This window comes from Aegilops tauschii, chromosome 1 (genome assembly GCF_002575655.3).
Source record: "Aegilops tauschii subsp. strangulata cultivar AL8/78 chromosome 1, Aet v6.0, whole genome shotgun sequence".
Lineage (NCBI taxonomy): Eukaryota > Viridiplantae > Streptophyta > Magnoliopsida > Poales > Poaceae > Aegilops > Aegilops tauschii.
The window spans coordinates 486,147,759-486,165,817 of record NC_053035.3 but is presented as its reverse complement, the minus strand read 5'-3'; the positions used below and the strand labels follow the sequence as shown (position 1 = coordinate 486,165,817).

The following is an 18,059-nucleotide window of genomic DNA, read 5'->3' as shown; positions in this document are numbered from 1 at the left end:
AAATGTGCCTGTAGCTGGATCTTGTCCATTCCTCTTCTATCAAACAGCCCATAAGTGGGTGGTGCACCAGTTCTGTAGGTTGCACTGGATACATTCTCCTATATAGCTAGCTAGCGCCCTGCATAGCGCCGGCATTGGCACTGGGTGAAACAACATGATATTGCAGCAAATGTGTTCTTCCTCACAGCACGCACGGGTGGCTGCTCGGGTGCTCTTGCTGCTTTGCTCCTGCACGCTGTTACTCAGAGGAGCCCAAGGGGGAGAGTCTGGCAAGGTAAGCATGCTCGGACTTTTTTCTCTTTTTTCCTTTTTTTTTGGTTATCTGCATTCTGGTTGTTTTTAGGCATTTTCTTGGTGCAGAGACTGGGTGTAGTTGATATCTAATACTTGATATTAATATATTCTCTTTTCAAAAGAAAAACTTGCTCGGACTCTACATGCATGTTTTTGAACACAGTATAAACGCAAATGCTCAGATATAGCACATGTGTGCATCCGTGTGAATGCACGGTTGCACGCATACTCTACACGTACGATTCTAGTTTATTTAAGCAGTGGTGCATGTTAATTCCTATCTAATTAATTAACCATGAATTTATATCTGCATGTGTGCCTCTCTAGCTTTACATAGCCTACCTAGGCGACGTGAAGCACGGGCACCCGGATGATGTGATCGCCTCCCACCATGACATGCTCACCAATTAAACCCATTAACGGTGGCGCAAAGGGCGCCCGTTCGGCTATGCCACCGCACAGATTTTACTGTCACAGGTATCTACCCAGATAACACCTCCCTCAGTTGCCTTATTTTCACAGCCTATCACGCGACCTCCCTCTCTCGTTTTCCACTCCCCATCGAGGGTTGCCGCCGCCGCCCCTCCGTCGTTCGCCACCGCTGCTGCCCCATCACTCCTCCGGCGTTGGCCACCGCAAGAAGGCTGGCTTTTCCGACGGATCTTCTCGTCTTGGTGGCTTCCTCGTAGCAAGGTGCGTCGCTGCGCCTCCCAACGGCCCGACAGCAAGGTGGCGGCGCCGCGAGGTCTCTCCCGAGGGATCCGCAGTACGACGAGCACAACCCAGACGATGTTGATGTGGTCGTCGGTGCCTCCTCCGCCACGGGATCGAATGGGCTGGTGGACAGGCGCGCGGCTCTACGCCCTCCTCGGTCGAGGGTTGGATGGAGCCCTCGGCTGCGTGGGAACAGACATCGGCAGACGCGACCCCGACGACTGTGCTCATGGTGCTCGCTCTGATCCCACCCGTGCTTCCACAGGTGTACCAGCTCCTCTCTGTATATTCTTTGATTTTTTTCTGTTCAGTTCATCTTTCATGGTTAATTCTTTGCAACAATTTGATAAGATGCTGAAATCAAAGGTGTGGCCTCTATTTGATGAGCAGAACACAAGGAGGAGTATGGGTCTGCATGTACATATAAGAAGATGGCTTGAGGTGATTTGTGTCTGTTTTCAGTTGCGTCGGCGAAGAGATCTTCGTCATAGACCTCAAGAAGGACGCCGTCTCCATAGGTACTAGCTCTCTCCGCCACTCGATTTGTCTCGTGTGGGTCTCTTGAACACTTTGGAGCCATTACCTGACATTATATACTTATACTGAACCATGCTATGGTGTAAAGGTCTCTAGACAAACAGGTGCAAGGAGGGCTTTGTTTGCTGCAGCACAAGACAATAGCCAGTAGATGTTTATATGGCAGATGTTTAAATTGCCAAGGATTGGGTTATATTAGTCAATAGAGTACTGAACATGTTGGGTTGTTGCCAGTTGCTGTAACCTACTTACCTACATCAGATGATGTGAGTCTTCTTTTGGCCTGCAAACCATAGTCATTATAGCTTTGCTCCAGTTTGCCAATTTATAGCTGAATATGAGCCATCTACTTCCTGGAAGTGGTCACATATGGAGTAATTTTTAGTGGCAGGGTGAAGTAATGGTACTAGCATTTATATTACTGAACATACAGTACATACTTTGTGTTATTTTGCGTGCTCTCTATGTGTTCTCGGTATGGCGGGGGATGCTTGGTGATGACTCCTTAAATGCTCTGAGTAATAATTGAGAATACATGGACAATGTCAAATTGAAGCGTGATATTTGTATGTCATATTTACTCCAGAAAAAACTTTTTTCTCATTCTTTTTACATAGACGTAATGATTTATTTATGCTGCAGTGTTACTTATGCCATTTGGATTTGGACAACATGCCGCAGTGTTACTTCGATCTCTGGACGGCTGGTGGCCGCCGTAATTAAAATCATTAGGGGTAATGTAGTTGCAATGCAGTATCTATGCGTGGGCAACCGGATGGAGTTGCAACAGCCGTTGTCAAAAGTTGGATGTTTTGGAGCTGCCATGTTCTAATTAATTAATTAATCATCTTTTGTGGTGCCATTAGTTCTGATCCTGGGTTAGGAGGATTTATAATATTCTTAATCATGTTTGCATGCATTGACCCAGTTCGTCCTTTGATTGATTACTGGACTCCGAATTGCATTGCTTATTTTGCTAACTAAGAAACGTATGACCGTAATTTTGCATGTATACATCATGCTATTTCCTTCTAGTTTATATATGAAGATTAAGTGTCCTTTTTTACCTAAAATTTACTTGAATATTTAACTGAGAATTACTTCATTGTGTGTCATGCCTATCTTATTCCATCCACATGATCCAAGGAGAGTCCCAAAACTAATAATTTGTGTCTTGAATAACCGAATGTACTTTTTTGTTCTAATCTTGAAACCTTGGCTAATGTAATAATATTTGTGTCACGGTAGTCTTCGCAGCTGTAGTGACTACAATGTAACAGAAGCAAAAGCCTCCATTGATTGTTGCAGTAGATCCAGAAAGCGGAGCATTGGGGCACTCTGATTCTTAAGAAGCTCCATGCACGTATTAAGGCCAGTAAATTCAATTTGTTTTTCATCTGACTTCTCTGTGGTCTGTTGTCCTTATTCGATGTGTTATTCAGGTATGTGTTGTTAACGCTCCTACTTTTGGGAGAATCGGAAAAATAAGCTTTGTAAGTTACGTCATATTTCCATGTTTTGGTATGAGATTTAGATATATTGTTTCTCCGGTTGCATATTCATTATATTTCTTTCTCCTATAATTGGCCTGCTTGTTACACAAGTCTGAACTCCTAAAGGTTCGGGAGGATTTCAATGTTGCTAAAGAAAGATACAAGGATCAGTGCGTTAACATTGTTGAAGGACAATCATACACAGTACGCTTTTAACTTGTCATTTCCTTACTGACTAAACCTGAGTACATGACTAAGCGAGGATAGGGTGTGGTCACTGGTTTCTGTATTTTTGTTGTTCGAACAAGGACAGTGGAAGGAGCTGTTGTCCGATAGGCAAACCTAAGCGACGATACTGAATCTCAAGAAAGGATACACGAGCTTGCAAGGGTTGTGTTTGAGTGTGTGGAGAAAACTTCTAGCCAACATACCTGAGTAAATGATGTTTATGGTTCCATGTTTTAATGTATAAGACTTGATATGTTTCATCTTCCAGCAATTCTAAAACGGGCCTTCTGCAACTCGATACAAGCCGCTGACAGTAGTTAGTTTTGAGGAGTTTTGAGAATATTATTGATTGTTGTATGATTATTATTCTCGTTATGGCACATATTTTTTATTTTTTATTGAATTACTACATAGCTGCTCTATAATATTTCTGCTCCCAAGGTGTGCAATTCACCAACAGGACAGAGACCATGCAACCTGGAACAAGAAGTAAGTGCATATCCAACTTTACTGACCAGGTGACTAGCGCTTCCTCTCCTCCCCTCCCTCTCGGCATGCTGCACCTCCATCTTATTGGAAGTAAGCTTTGATTTAGTGAGAGAACAATTAATGATGTACCTCCATCTGCATTAAGGCCGAAGACTATTTGTGATTAGTGGCAAGCATTCAGTTGCAGCGGTGAGTCCTGTATGTATGTTTATACATGACAGGTGTTTGGGCATGAGTCAATTAGTTGTAGTAGCACTTAGCGCTAAGCGTGACATGGCTATTGTCATCGTAGTGTATTTGTTGTCGCTATTTACAGAAGAACTACAGTACAGAGAGGACATGGTTGCTATTCTAAAGGTAATTGCTGTACTTGACATTGTAATATGATTTGTACACCCGTTTCAAGAAAAATAGAATTGTATATAGACATGGTCAAATGCAATTGTTAATTAATTTTTTCAAGGAGTACAAATGTGGGCTTTCCTATATTTATGCATGATTACATCATGTTGTAACTCCATTCCTTAAATCCATGATCTGTGCTCTGCTCTGTTGAATACATGGTTTGGAATCAGATAAATTTTACTCATATGAGAAATCTGTGCAGATAAAGTCAGGAACCGTGTTGCCCGTGTAATGTTAAGTTCTTCTGTCAATTTTCTCTTACTTCAACAGAAAGATGGACGTGATGCACAATGTTATGTACTTCTGACATAACCCATGTGTCATGATGGTACGCTTCCTTTTTGTTGTCTTTTCTGCAATAATCTCACCCTTTGAGATTTTAGCCGATAGGGAATAGATTGAGATCCTCTGGTCTTGCCTGGAGATGTTCTATTATCTGCAGTAATTATGTTTCCAGTCCGTGTAGATTAGTCTGATTATGAGCCATCAAGGACCTTCTAGGCTTTAATATATGTTCAATTATGCATTCAGCCGTTGTGCACTTTAATTAACAGGAAAAAACTTATGGTGTCCTACACACTTGAAAGTATGTGGAAATAATTTGATCTGATGAAACGAACCATTCATCGGCTAGGTGAATCGGATAATGATTTATGGCAATCGACCTAGCACAATTTTTTGGTAGTAATTTTAGTAATTTCACTATTTTTTCAATTGCACTCCACTGAAACTTTGGTGTGAGTTCTTTTTATTGGGGTATTTTACATTTTAAGTGACAGTCCTCAAAAAAATATCATTTGTTTACTTCTCATTATTATACAAATAATTACGAAAGTTAACTTTTGGCAATTGGACCGGTACTTAATTCAGAAACAAGGAGTTGCCCTGGAACAATAAATGTGTAATTATTTTTTTCCATTTTATCAATTCTTTTGATTTGAAAATATTTGTTTTTTCAGCATAGACATGCTTTGAAAATTTATTGGCATGGGCCTGTCAATGGACACAACAACGTGACTTGAGGTATCTGTAAGGGCAAGGGACAGCATGGATATAAGAACACGTTGCATAGCTTGTGCTCTTATTTTCCTCATGTTGAATAAGCCAATTGAATCGGTAACTCGTGTTCTTGCATTTCGGTACTAATAAAGAAGCAGATAATGAAGTATGTGCTTCTTTTATACCAGCAAGATCTGTTCTTTACTAAAAGCCTATCCTGTAGCCTACAACACTCAATGTAGACGCTTGAGTGTACTTGCATACTATAACGACATATCACACTCACTCACCACTGTGCGGCAGGATCGGTGATATAGTTGGTTCATTTTAATCCAGCATTTACAAGGTAACATGTGCACTACCATACTTATATATTGCTCTGACCCGATGGTGATTAAAGACATGAAGCAAGGTCCAAAGATGTGCAGTATGTTGCAACTGCTATATTTAACATGTATGCTTAAGTATCGTTTTCGCACAAATTTATGTTTATGTTTGCTAAGTTGCCCTTCATGCTATGTTTTTTAAGCAAGTTCAGAAGGGGTTCGCTAAGCGGCATGCTAAATTATGATGATCAAGCTCATCGCCTCGGGATTCAAGTGGTAACATGAATGGGTCGCTAGGAGGATAGTGTTGGAAATATGCCCTAGAGGCAATAATAAATGGTTATTATTATATTTCTTTGTTCATGGTAATTGTCTATTATTCATGCTATAATTGTATTGTCCGGAAATCGTGATACATGTGTGAATACATAGACCACAACCTGTCCCTAGTAAGCCTCTAGTTGACTAGCTCGTTGATCAACAGATAGTCACGGTTTCCTGACTATGGACATTGGATGTCATTGATAACGGGATCACATCATTAGGAGAATGATGTGATGGACAAGACCCAATCCTAAGCATAGCATAAAAGATCGTGTAGTTTCGTTTGCTAGAGCTTTTCCAATGTCAAGTATCTTTTCCTTAGACCATGAGATCGTGCAACTCCCGGATACCGTAGGAGTGCTTTGGGTGTGCCAAACGTCACAACGTAACTGGGTGACTATAAAGGTGCACTACGGGTATCTCCGAAAGTGTCTGTTGGGTTGGCACGGATCGAGACTGGGATTTGTCACTCCGTATGACGGAGAGGTATCTCTGGGCCCACTCGGTAATGCATCATCATAATGAGCTCAATGTGACTAAGGCGTTAGTCACGGGATCATGCATTGCGGTACGAGTAAAGAGACTTGCCGGTAACGAGATTGAACAAGGTATTGGGATACCGACGATCGAATCTCGGGCAAGTAACATACCGATTGACAAAGGGAATTGCATACGGATTGATTGAATCCTCGACACCGTGGTTCACCCGATGATATCATCGTGGAACATGTGGGAGCCAACATGGGTATCCAGATCCCGCTGTTGGTTATTGACCGGAGAGGCGTCTCGGTCATGTCTGCATGCCTCCCGAACCCGTAGGGTCTACACACTTAAGGTCCGGTGACGCTAGGGTTGTAGAGATATATGTATGCGGAAACCCGAAAGTTGTTCGGAGTCCCGGATGAGATCCCGGACGTCACGAGAGGTTCCGGAATGGTCCGGAGGTGAAGAATTATATATAGGAAGTCCAGTTTCGGCCACCGGGAAAGTTTCGGGGGTTATCGGTATTGTACCGGGACCACCGGAAGGGTCCCGGGGGTCCACCGGGTGGGGCCACCTGTCCCGGAGGGCCCCGTGGGCTGAAAGTGGAAGGGAACCAGCCCCTAGTGGGCTGGGGCGCCCCCCTTGGGCCTCCCCCCATGCGCCTAGGGTTGGGAACCCTAGGGGGGAGTTCCCCCTTGCCTTGGGGGGCAAGGCACCCCTTCCCCCCCACTTGGCCGCCCCCCCCCCCTTGGATCTGATCTCCAGGGCCGGCGCCCCCCCCCCCCCCCGGGGGCCTATATAAAGGGGGGGAGGGAGGGCAGCATACAACAGTCTTGGGCGCCTCCCTCCTCCCCTGCAACACCTCTCTCTCTCTCTCTCGTAGAAGCTCGGCGAAGCCCTGCACGAGACCCGCTACATCCACCACCACGCCGTCGTGCTGCTGGATCTCCATCAACCTCTCCTTCCCCCTTGCTGGATCAAGAAGGAGGAGACGTCGCTGCACCGTACGTGTGTTGAACGCGGAGGTGCCGTCCGTTCGGCACTCGGTCATCGGTGATTTGGATCACGGCGAGTACGACTCCGTCATTCACGTTCATTGGAACGCTTCCGCTCGCGATCTACAAGGGTATGTAGATGCACTCCTTTCCCTCGTTGCTAGTATACTCCATAGATGCATCTTGGTGAATGTAGGAAAAATTTAAAATTATGCTACGATTCCCAACAGTGGCATCATGAGCCAGGTCTATGCGTAGTTACTATGCACGAGTAGAACACAAAGCAGTTGTGGGCGTTGAGTTTGCCAATTCTTCTTACCGCTACTAGTCGTTTCTTGTTTCGGCGGCATTGTAGGATGAAGCGGCCCGGACCGACCTTACACGTACGCTTACGTGAGACAGGTTCCACCGACTGACATGCACTAGTTGCATAAGGTGGCTAGCGGGTGTCTGTCTCTCCTACTTTAGTCGGAACGGATTCGATGAAAAGGGTCCTTATGAAGGGTAAATAGAAATTGGCAAATCACGTTGTGGTCATACGTAGGTAAGAAAACGTTCTTTCTAGAAACCTACAAACCACGTAAAAACTTGCAACAACAATTAGAGGACGTCTAACTTGTTTTTGCAGCAAGTGCTATGTGATGTGATATGGCTAGAAGATGTGATGAATGATATATGTGATGTATGAGATTGATCATATTCTTGTAATAGGAATCACGACTTGCATGTCGATGAGTATGACAACCGGCAGGAGCCATAGGAGTTGTCTTTATTATTTTGCATGACCTGCGTGTCATTGCATAACGCCATGTAATTTACTTTACTTTGTTGCTAAACGCGTTAGCCATAGAAGTAGAAGTAATCGTTGGCGTGACGACTTCATGAAGACACAATGATGGAGATCATGATGATGGAGATCATGGTGTCATGCCGGTGACAAAGATGATCATGGTGCCCCGAAGATGGAGATCAAAGGAGCATGATGATATTGGCCATATCATGTCACTATTTGATTGCATGTGATGTTTATCATGTTTTTGCATCTTATTTGCTTAGAACGACGGTAGCAAGTAGGATGATCCCTTATAATAATTTCAAGAAAGTGTTCACCCTAACTGTGCACCGTTGCGAAGGTTCGTTGTTTCGAAGCACCACGTGATGATCGGGTGTGATAGATTCTAACGTTCGAATACAACGGGTGTTGACGAGCCTAGCATGTACAGACATGGCCTCGAAACACACGCAATACACTTAGGTTCACTTGACGAGCCTAGCATGTACAGACATGGCCTCGGAACACGGAGGACCGAAAGGTCGAGCATGAGTCGTATAGAAGATACGATCAACATGGAGATGTTCACCGATCTTGACTAGTCCGTCTCACGTGATGATCGGACACGGCTTAGTCGAATTCGGATCATGTTTCACTTAGATGACTAGAGGGATGTCTATCTGAGTGGGAGTTCATTAAATAATTTGATTATATGAACTTAATTATCATGAACTTAGTCTAAATCTTTACACTATGTATTGTAGATCAAATGGCCCACGTTGTCCTCAATTTCAACGCGTTCCTAGAGAAAACCAAGCTGAAAGATGATGGCAGCAACTATACGGACTGGGTCCGGAACCTGAGGATCATCCTCATAGCAGCCAAGAAAGATTATGTCTTAGAAGCACCGCTAGGTGAAGCACCAATCCCTGAGAACCAAGACGTTATGAACGCTTGGCAGCAGCGTGCTGATGATTACTCCCTCGTTCAGTGCGGCATGCTTTACAGCTTAGAACCGGGTCTCCAAAAGCGTTTTGAGAAACATGGAGCATATGAGATGTTCGAGGAGCTGAAACTGGTTTTTCAAGCTCATGCCCGGGTCGAGAGATATGATGTCTCCGACAAGTTCTTCAGCTGTAAAATGGAGGAGAACAGTTCTGTTAGTGAGCACATACTCAGAATGTCTGGGTTGCACAACCGCTTGTCTCAGCTGGGAGTTAATCTCCCGGATGACGCGGTCATTGACAGAATCCTCAAGTCGCTTCCACCAAGCTACAAGAGCTTTGTGATGAACTACAATATGCAGGGGATGGAAAGACCATTCCCGAGGTATATTCAATGCTGAAATCAGCTGAGGTAGAGATCAGAAAAGAACATCAAGTGTTGATGGTGAATAAAACCACTAAGTTCAAGAAGGGCAAGGGTAAGAAGAACTTCAAGAAGGACGGCAAGGGAGTTGCCGCGCCCGGTAAGCCAGTTACCGGGAAGAAGTCAAAGAATGGACCCAAGCCCGAGACTGAGTGCTTTTATTGCAAGGGAAGTGGTCACTGGAAGCGAAACTGCCCCAAATATTTAGCGGACAAGAAGAAGGCCGGCAACACCCAAGGTATATGTGATATACAAGTAATTGATGTGTACCTTACCAGTACTCGTAGTAGCTCCTGGGTATTTGATACCGGTGCCGTTGCTCATATTTGTAACTCAAAGCAGGAACTACGGAATAAACGGAGACTGGCAAAGGACGAGGTGATGATGCGCGTCGGGAATGGTTCCAAGGTCGATGTGATCGCCGTTGGCACGCTACCTCTGCATCTACCCACGGGATTAGTTTTAAACCTCAATAATTGTTATTTAGTGCCAGCTTTGAGCATGAACATTGTATCTGGATCTCGTTTAATTCGAGATGGCTACTCATTTAAATCTGAGAATAATGGTTGTTCTATTTATTTGAGAGATATGTTTTATGGTCATGCCCCGCTGGTCAATGGTTTATTTTTGATGAATCTCGAACGTGATGTTACACATGTTCATAGTGTGAATACCAAAAGATGTGAAGTTGATAACGATAGTCCCACATACTTGTGGCACTGCCGCCTTGGTCACATTGGTGTCAAGCGCATGAAGAAGCTCCATGCAGATGGACTTTTGGAGTCTCTTGATTACGAATCATTTGACACGTGCGAACCATGTCTCATGGGTAAGATGACCAAGACTCCGTTCTCCGGAACAATGGAGCGAGCAACCAACTTATTGGAAATCATACATACCGATGTGTGCGGTCCAATGAGTGTTGAGGCTCGCGGAGGATATCGTTATGTTCTCACTCTCACTGATGATTTAAGTAGATATGGGTATGTCTACCTAATGAAACACAAGTCTGAAACCTTTGAAAAGTTCAAGGAATTTCAGAGTGAGGTTGAGAATCAACGTGATAGGAAAATAAAATTCTTACGATCAGATCGTGGTGGAGAATATTTAAGTCACGAATTTGGTACACACTTAAGGAAATGTGGAATAGTTTCACAACTCACGCCGCCTGGAACACCTCAGAGAAATGGTGTGTCCGAATGTCGTAATCGCACTCTATTGGATATGGTGCGATCTATGATGTCTCTTACCGATTTACCGCTCTCATTTTGGGGTTATGCTTTAGAGACTGCCGCATTCACTTTAAATAGGGCACCGTCTAAATCCGTTGAGACGACACCGTATGAATTATGGTTTGGGAAGAAACCTAAGCTGCCGTTTCTAAAAGTTTGGGGATGTGATGCTTATGTCAAGAAACTTCAACCTGAAAAGCTCGAACCCAAATCGGAAAAAATGCGTCTTCATAGGATACCCTAAGGAAACTATTGGGTATACCTTCTACCTCAGATCCGAAGGCAAGATCTTCGTTGCCAAGAACGGGTCCTTTCTAGAGAAGGAGTTTCTCTCGAAAGAATTGAGTGGGAGGAAAGTGGAACTTGATGAGGTGATAGTTACCCCTTCCGAACCGGAAAGTAGCGCAGCGCGGGAAAATGTTCCTGTGGTGCCTACACCGACTGGGGAGGAAGTTAATGATGATGATCATGAAGCTTCAGATCAAGTTGATGAACTTCGTAGGTCCACAAGGACACGTTCCGCACCAGAGTGGTACGGCAACCCTGTCCTGGAAATCATGTTGTTAGACAACGGTGAACCTTCGAACTATGAAGAAGCGATGGCGGGCCCGGATTCCGACAAATGGCTAGAAGCCATGAAACCCGAGATAGAATCCATGTATGAGAACAAAGTATGGACTTTGACTGACTTGCCCGATGAGCGGCGAGCCATAGAAAACAAATGGATCTTTAAGAAGAAGACGGACGCAGATGGTAATGTGACCATCTACAAAGCTCGACTTGTCGCTAAGGGTTATCGACAAGTTCAAGCGGTTGACTACGATGAGACTTTCTCACCCGTAGCGAAGCTGAAGTCCGTCCGAATCATGTTAGCAATTGCCGCATACTATGATTATGAAATATGGCAGATGGACGTCAAAACGGCATTCCTTAATGGCTTCCTTAAGGAAGAGTTGTATATGATGCAGCCGGAAGGTTTTGTCGATCCTAAGAATGCTAACAAAGTGTGCAAGCTCCAGCGCTCAATCTATGGGCTGGTGCAAGCATCTCGGAGTTGGAACATTCGCTTTGATGAGATGATCAAAGCGTTTGGGTTTACACAGACTTATGGAGAAGCCTGTGTTTACAAGAAAGTGAGTGGGAGCTCTGTAGCATTTCTCATATTATATGTGGATGACATATTATTGATGGGAAATGATATAGAATTCTTGGAAAGTATAAAGGCCTATTTGAATAAGTGTTTTTCAATGAAGGACCTTGGAGAAGCTGCTTATATATTAGGCATCAAGATCTATAGAGATAGATCAAGACGCCTCATTGGTCTTTCACAGAGTACATACCTTGACAAGATATTGAAGAAGTTCAGTATGGATCAGTCCAAGAAGGGGTTCTTGCCTGTATTGCAAGGTGTGCAATTGAGCACGGCTCAATGCCCGACCACGGCAGAAGATATAGAACAGATGAGTGTCATCCCCTATGCCTCGTCCATAGGGTCTATAATGTATGCCATGCTGTGTACCAGACCTGATATAAACCTTGCCGTAAGTTTGGTAGGAAGGTACCAAAGTAATCCCGGCAAGGAACACTGGACAGCGGTCAAGAATATCCTGAAGTACCTGAAGAGGACTAAGGATATGTTTCTCGTTTATGGAGGTGACGAAGAGCTCGTCGTAAAGGGTTACGTCGACGCTAGCTTCGACACAGATCTGGATGACTCGAAGTCACAGACCGGATACGTGTATATTTTGAATAGAGGAGCAGTAAGCTGGTGCAGTTGCAAGCAAAGCGTCGTGGCGGGATCTACATGTGAAGCGGAGTACATGGCAGCCTCAGAGGCAGCACAGGAAGCAGTCTGGATGAAGGAGTTCATTACCGACCTAGGGGTGATTCCCAATGCGTCGGGCCCAATGACTCTCTTATGTGACAACACTGGAGCTATTGCCCTTGCGAAGGAGCCCAGGTTTCACAGGAAGACCAGGCATATCAAGCGTCGCTTCAACTCCATTCGTGAAAGTGTTCAAAATGGAGACATAGATATTTGTAAAGTACACACGGACCTGAATGTACCAGATCCGTTGACTAAACCTCTCCCTAGGGCAAAACATGATCAACACCAGGACGCAATGGGTGTTCGATTCATCACAATGTAACTAGATTATTGACTCTAGTGCAAGTGGGAGACTGTTGGAAATATGCCCTAGAGGCAATAATAAATGGTTATTATTATATTTCTTTGTTCATGGTAATTGTCTATTATTCATGCTATAATTGTATTGTCCGGAAATCGTGATACATGTGTGAATACATAGACCACAACCTGTCCCTAGTAAGCCTCTAGTTGACTAGCTCGTTGATCAACAGATAGTCACGGTTTCCTGACTATGGACATTGGATGTCATTGATAACGGGATCACATCATTAGGAGAATGATGTGATGGACAAGACCCAATCCTAAGCATAGCATAAAAGATCGTGTAGTTTCGTTTGCTAGAGCTTTTCCAATGTCAAGTATCTTTTCCTTAGACCATGAGATCGTGCAACTCCCGGATACCGTAGGAGTGCTTTGGGTGTGCCAAACGTCACAACGTAACTGAGTGACTATAAAGGTGCACTACGGGTATCTCCGAAAGTGTCTGTTGGGTTGGCACGGATCGAGACTGGGATTTGTCACTCCGTATGACGGAGAGGTATCTCTGGGCCCACTCGGTAATGCATCATCATAATGAGCTCAATGTGACTAAGGCGTTAGTCACGGGATCATGCATTGCGGTACGAGTAAAGAGACTTGCCGGTAACGAGATTGAACAAGGTATTGGGATACCGACGATCGAATCTCCGGCAAGTAACATACCGATTGACAAAGGGAATTGTATACGGGATTGATTGAATCCTTGACACCGTGGTTCATCCGATGAGATCATCGTGGAACATGTGGGAGCCAACATGGGTATCCAGATCCCGCTGTTGGTTATTGACCGGAGAGGCGTCTCGGTCATGTCTGCATGCCTCCCGAACCCGTAGGGTCTACACACTTAAGGTCCGGTGACGCTAGGGTTGTAGAGATATATGTATGCGGAAACCCGAAAGTTGTTCGGAGTCCCGGATGAGATCCCGGACGTCACGAGAGGTTCCGGAATGGTCCGGAGGTGAAGAATTATATATAGGAAGTCCAGTTTCGGCCACCGGGAAAGTTTCGGGGGTTATCGGTATTGTACCGGGACCACCGGAAGGGTCCCGGGGGTCCACCGGGTGGGGCCACCTGTCCCGGAGGGCCCCGTGGGCTGAAAGTGGAAGGGAACCAGCCCCTAGTGGGCTGGGGCGCCCCCCTTGGGCCTCCCCCCATGCGCCTAGGGTTGGGAACCCTAGGGGGGGAGTTCCCCCTTGCCTTGGGGGGCAAGGCACCCCTTCCCCCCCACTTGGCCGCCCCCCCCCCCTTGGATCTGATCTCCAGGGCCGGCGCCCCCCCCAGGGGGCCTATATAAAGGGGGGGAGGGAGGGCAGCATACAACAGTCTTGGGCGCCTCCCTCCTCCCCTGCAACACCTCTCTCTCTCTCGTAGAAGCTCGGCGAAGCCCTGCACGAGACCCGCTACATCCACCACCACGCCGTCGTGCTGCTGGATCTCCATCAACCTCTCCTTCCCCCTTGCTGGATCAAGAAGGAGGAGACGTCGCTGCACCGTACGTGTGTTGAATGCGGAGGTGCCGTCCGTTCGGCACTCGGTCATCGGTGATTTGGATCACGGCGAGTACGACTCCGTCATCCACGTTCATTGGAATGCTTCCGCTCGCGATCTACAAGGGTATGTAGATGCACTCATTTCCCTCGTTGCTAGTATACTCCATAGATGCATCTTGGTGAACGTAGGAAAATTTTAAAATTATGCTACGATTCCCAACAGATAGAAGGCATGCAGAGATATGTTTCTCCCATTGCAACGCACGGGCATATTTACTAGTATTACTAAAAACTTTTTTAGTATCTACTTTCCTTACATATACATGATTTACTACATTTATGTATATCTTGCCTTTTAGCTCATGGTCAAATTCACTTGATCAATTTTCAGTATCCAATCTGATGAATGGCTTGGAGTTCGGCTGCAAATGTCTGAGCATTTGTAAATAGCATCTCCCTTCTACTCGAAGTTGTCCCAGTGAGCCGACAACTATGAGAAGGTAAGCTATTAACTGTACAGGTATGCATTTCGATTTTGGGGGCTCACGATACACTGGTTTATCTATGCATAAGTAAAGATTTGCTCGCACTTCTATATCATGATTAGGCTGTCACAGTATTTGATTACCAAGTATGTTTGATTGTTTGCCAATTTTGTAATTTTTGTATGGGATGTATCATTTTGTTGACCATTCTATGACTTTCTAATTAGAAAATGGATGTTTCCTGCAGAAATTCTTTTGTTCTTCGAGAAATTCTCTCATGCCATATTCATTTGTGAAATAGGGCTAATAGTTTGTGTGATTTCAGGTCGGAAAGGGGCTCTTTAAGGATTAGAAGGGCCGAGATGCGAAAGCAGGGAGCCTTTCTTCTACTGGTTAGTGTTACAACTGAACCGGTCAGGGTCTTATTCGAAGTATCTTAGACCTTCTTGTAAATAGACAGTCAAAGCTTTCTTATTCAAAATATTTGCATTTAAGTTTGAAATATTTATGTTGCATCAGCTCACACTATCCATTTTTGTATACCATTAGCCTTTGATTCAGTTATTTGGGTTCATTACTGAACTTTGTACTGCTTCTTGTTCATTTGTATAGCTTAATTATGACAAAGTACAAATTCTATTCAGCATTCGTGTTTACCAATGGTAATGGGTTAAAGTCAGCAAAGATAGAATATTCACATGTTTGGAAATCACTTTTGTTGTATATAAGTACCATCAAGGATCAACCTACACCCATGGACGTGCGTAAGCTAGATAAGTCTGCACATGAACGCCTTTGCTCCAGCCATCTCAGTGTGGTTCCTTCTAATTGCTGGCACATCAGGATGCACAGCCTCATTGTTCATGACATTGGTGTTTTGCGGGCTTCCAATCCAATATATATAATGCTCTCTCTACTTCAGAAATATCTAGAAGATCTTTAGATATAATACTATTACATGTCCAACGTTTGTTAAATTATGTAATGGTCATTTTGGTTGCGTGATGTGTATATTTCTATACCCAGAGGTGGTGGTAGGTTCAAAACGGTCTCTTATCTGCACTGTCAACACCAATGTTTTAAATAGCGGGCTATTGTCAAATAGCGACAGACCTCAAAATCAGCTATAGCGGGCTATAGCAGGCTATAGCGGGCTATTTGTACATCGGACCATTTAGCAGCACCCTGCTGAAAAGGCTATATAGCGGAGCTATAGCCGGCTATTTAAAACATTGGTCAACACATTAACAACTAACATGCATGTTTGATCGATGTGCTACTAATAGATCCTAATGTTATATCATATACCTCCATATTGATATACCTGAGTGATACCGAGTACCAAACATGACAGTTGAATGTACGAAGGTAAGATAAGTGCGCCCAACCCGCCCAGGTGGCGCCCCAGTCTCTAGTGTCCTCCAAAGGTACCTTGATTATTATCATAGCTACTTTGTGGAAACAACGAAATCAATTAAATTAAACGGCCTTTGGTTAATTCGTGCTAGTACCACTCACCCACTACTTTGAGCTTTTCTAGCAAGGAGGAATCTGTGGCCTCCATGGTCCTCCACTACAAGCACGGCTTCTCGGGCTTCGCCGCCATGCTCACCCGAGACCAAGCCAAAAGACTTGCAGGTCATCACACATTTGCTTTAGTTCCTAGCTAGCTCACTGGTTGCTATCAAAGATACTGGTTTGCTCTAAGATCAATGTACGGTTTGCTCTAAGAGACTAAGATCCATGTACGCCGGCGTGCAGAGTTTCCTGGAGTTATCAGCGTGGAGCCGAGCAGGAGGATCAGGACGACCACCACGCGGAGCTGGGACTTCCTTGGGCTCAACTGCTCGTCCTCCCACTCACACGCGCCGCCCAGTGAGCTGCTCCACATGAGCAACTGCGGAGAGGATGTAATCATCGGTGTGGTTGACTCCGGTCCGTATATTTTAATTGGTTATGAATGTGGTTGGGTGCATCACTCTGTGCAAAGGTCAAGGGTTGTTTTCTCTTTCTTTTTAAACTACTCCCTCCGTTTCATATTAATTATCGCTAATTTGATATAACTTTGTAGTAAATCAAGGACAAGTAATATGAAATGAAAGGAGTACATTTTAACTGTTCTCATTTCAACTTAATTTGGGTCTGTCGGCCGTTGAAACAATGCTAATTGGTTAATGGATTTAGGGATCTGGCCGGAGTCGAGGAGCTTCAGCGATGTAGGGTATGGGCCGGTGCCATCAAGGTGGAAAGGGGAGTGCCAGACAGGGCCGGACTGGGGCATCAATAACTGCAGCCGAAAGATCATTTTTTTCTACATTGCTGGGGAGGCCTCCGGACCTGACTCGCTGTCGCCACGTGACCACACCGACCATGGCACACATTGTGCGTCCATCGCAGCGGGCTCAGCCGTAGGCGTCGAGGAGGAGGCGGCAAGCTTCCATGGCCTCGCCGCGGGGGTCGCACAGGGAGGTGCGCCGCGCGCTCGCATCGCGATGTACAAGATCATCTGGCGTGATGATGGCGCCAGCTCCACGGCACTCCTTCTGGCCGCCATGGACGACGCGATCCACGACGGGGTGGACGTATTGTCGCTGTCCCTCGGTGAATCGGACGAGAACTCATTCGGCGCCTTGCACGCGGTCCAAAAAGGGATTACCGTGGTGTACGCCGCCTCAAACGAAGGGCCCAGGCCACAGACCGTCAAGAACACTGCACCATGGGTCATCACCGTGGCGGCAAGCAAGATCGACCGCTCGTTCCCGACGGTGATCACATTGGGAAACAAGCAGCAGATGGTGGGACAATCTCTCTATTACCAAGTAAAGAACAACAACTCGTGTCATCAAGGACCAGCAGTTTCAAAGAGCTTAAATGTGTACCATCGTAAGTAAAAACTCCCGATCTTTGCACCATCCATGAATATCTTTGTTAGGCTTCGTATTGTAACCCTACTGTGTAAACCATACCTTATTGGTATTGGACTTGTATGTCATCATTATATATATATATATATATATATATATATATATATATATATATATATATATATATATATGATAGGCCACCCCTTTGAGGGTTGAGCCAGTTCCCCAAAACCTACGTTTTACATGGTATCGAGTCTAACCTAGGTCCTCCACCTCCACCCCACCCACCGCCGCCGCCACACCAAAACCCTAAACCCTAGGGCTGCCACCGCCGGCGCCATGACCGTTTCCGCTTCGGGCGCCGCCAACTCCG

The 18,059-nt window shown here is 45.1% G+C and overlaps 1 protein-coding gene across 1 annotated transcript; it reads left to right on the top strand.

The window, feature by feature from the left end:
- Positions 1–794: 794 nt before the first annotated feature.
- On the top strand, positions 795–17,828 carry LOC120961898 (subtilisin-like protease SBT3.8). The gene is made up of 5 exons (XM_073502156.1): positions 795–1,045; positions 16,236–16,249; positions 16,363–16,460; positions 16,584–16,757; positions 17,007–17,828. Exons 3-5 carry the CDS (start codon positions 16,385–16,387, stop codon positions 17,711–17,713), a joined length of 957 nt encoding a protein of 318 aa, XP_073358257.1. The 5' UTR covers positions 795–1,045; positions 16,236–16,249; positions 16,363–16,384; the 3' UTR covers positions 17,714–17,828.
- The last annotated feature ends 231 nt before the right edge of the window (positions 17,829–18,059 follow it).

What these genes read in the sequence shown, in the direction of transcription:
- LOC120961898 (XM_073502156.1), top strand. Translation starts at nt 16,385, where the DNA reads ATGGTCCTCCACTACAAGCACGGCTTCTCGGGCTTCGCCGCCATGCTC. An exon ending in CCAAGCCAAAAGACTTGCAG is followed by an intron (nt 16,461 to 16,583) that starts GTCATCACACAT and finishes GCCGGCGTGCAG; the next exon opens with AGTTTCCTGGAGTTATCAGC. An exon ending in CATCGGTGTGGTTGACTCCG is followed by an intron (nt 16,758 to 17,006) that starts GTCCGTATATTT and finishes TAATGGATTTAG; the next exon opens with GGATCTGGCCGGAGTCGAGG.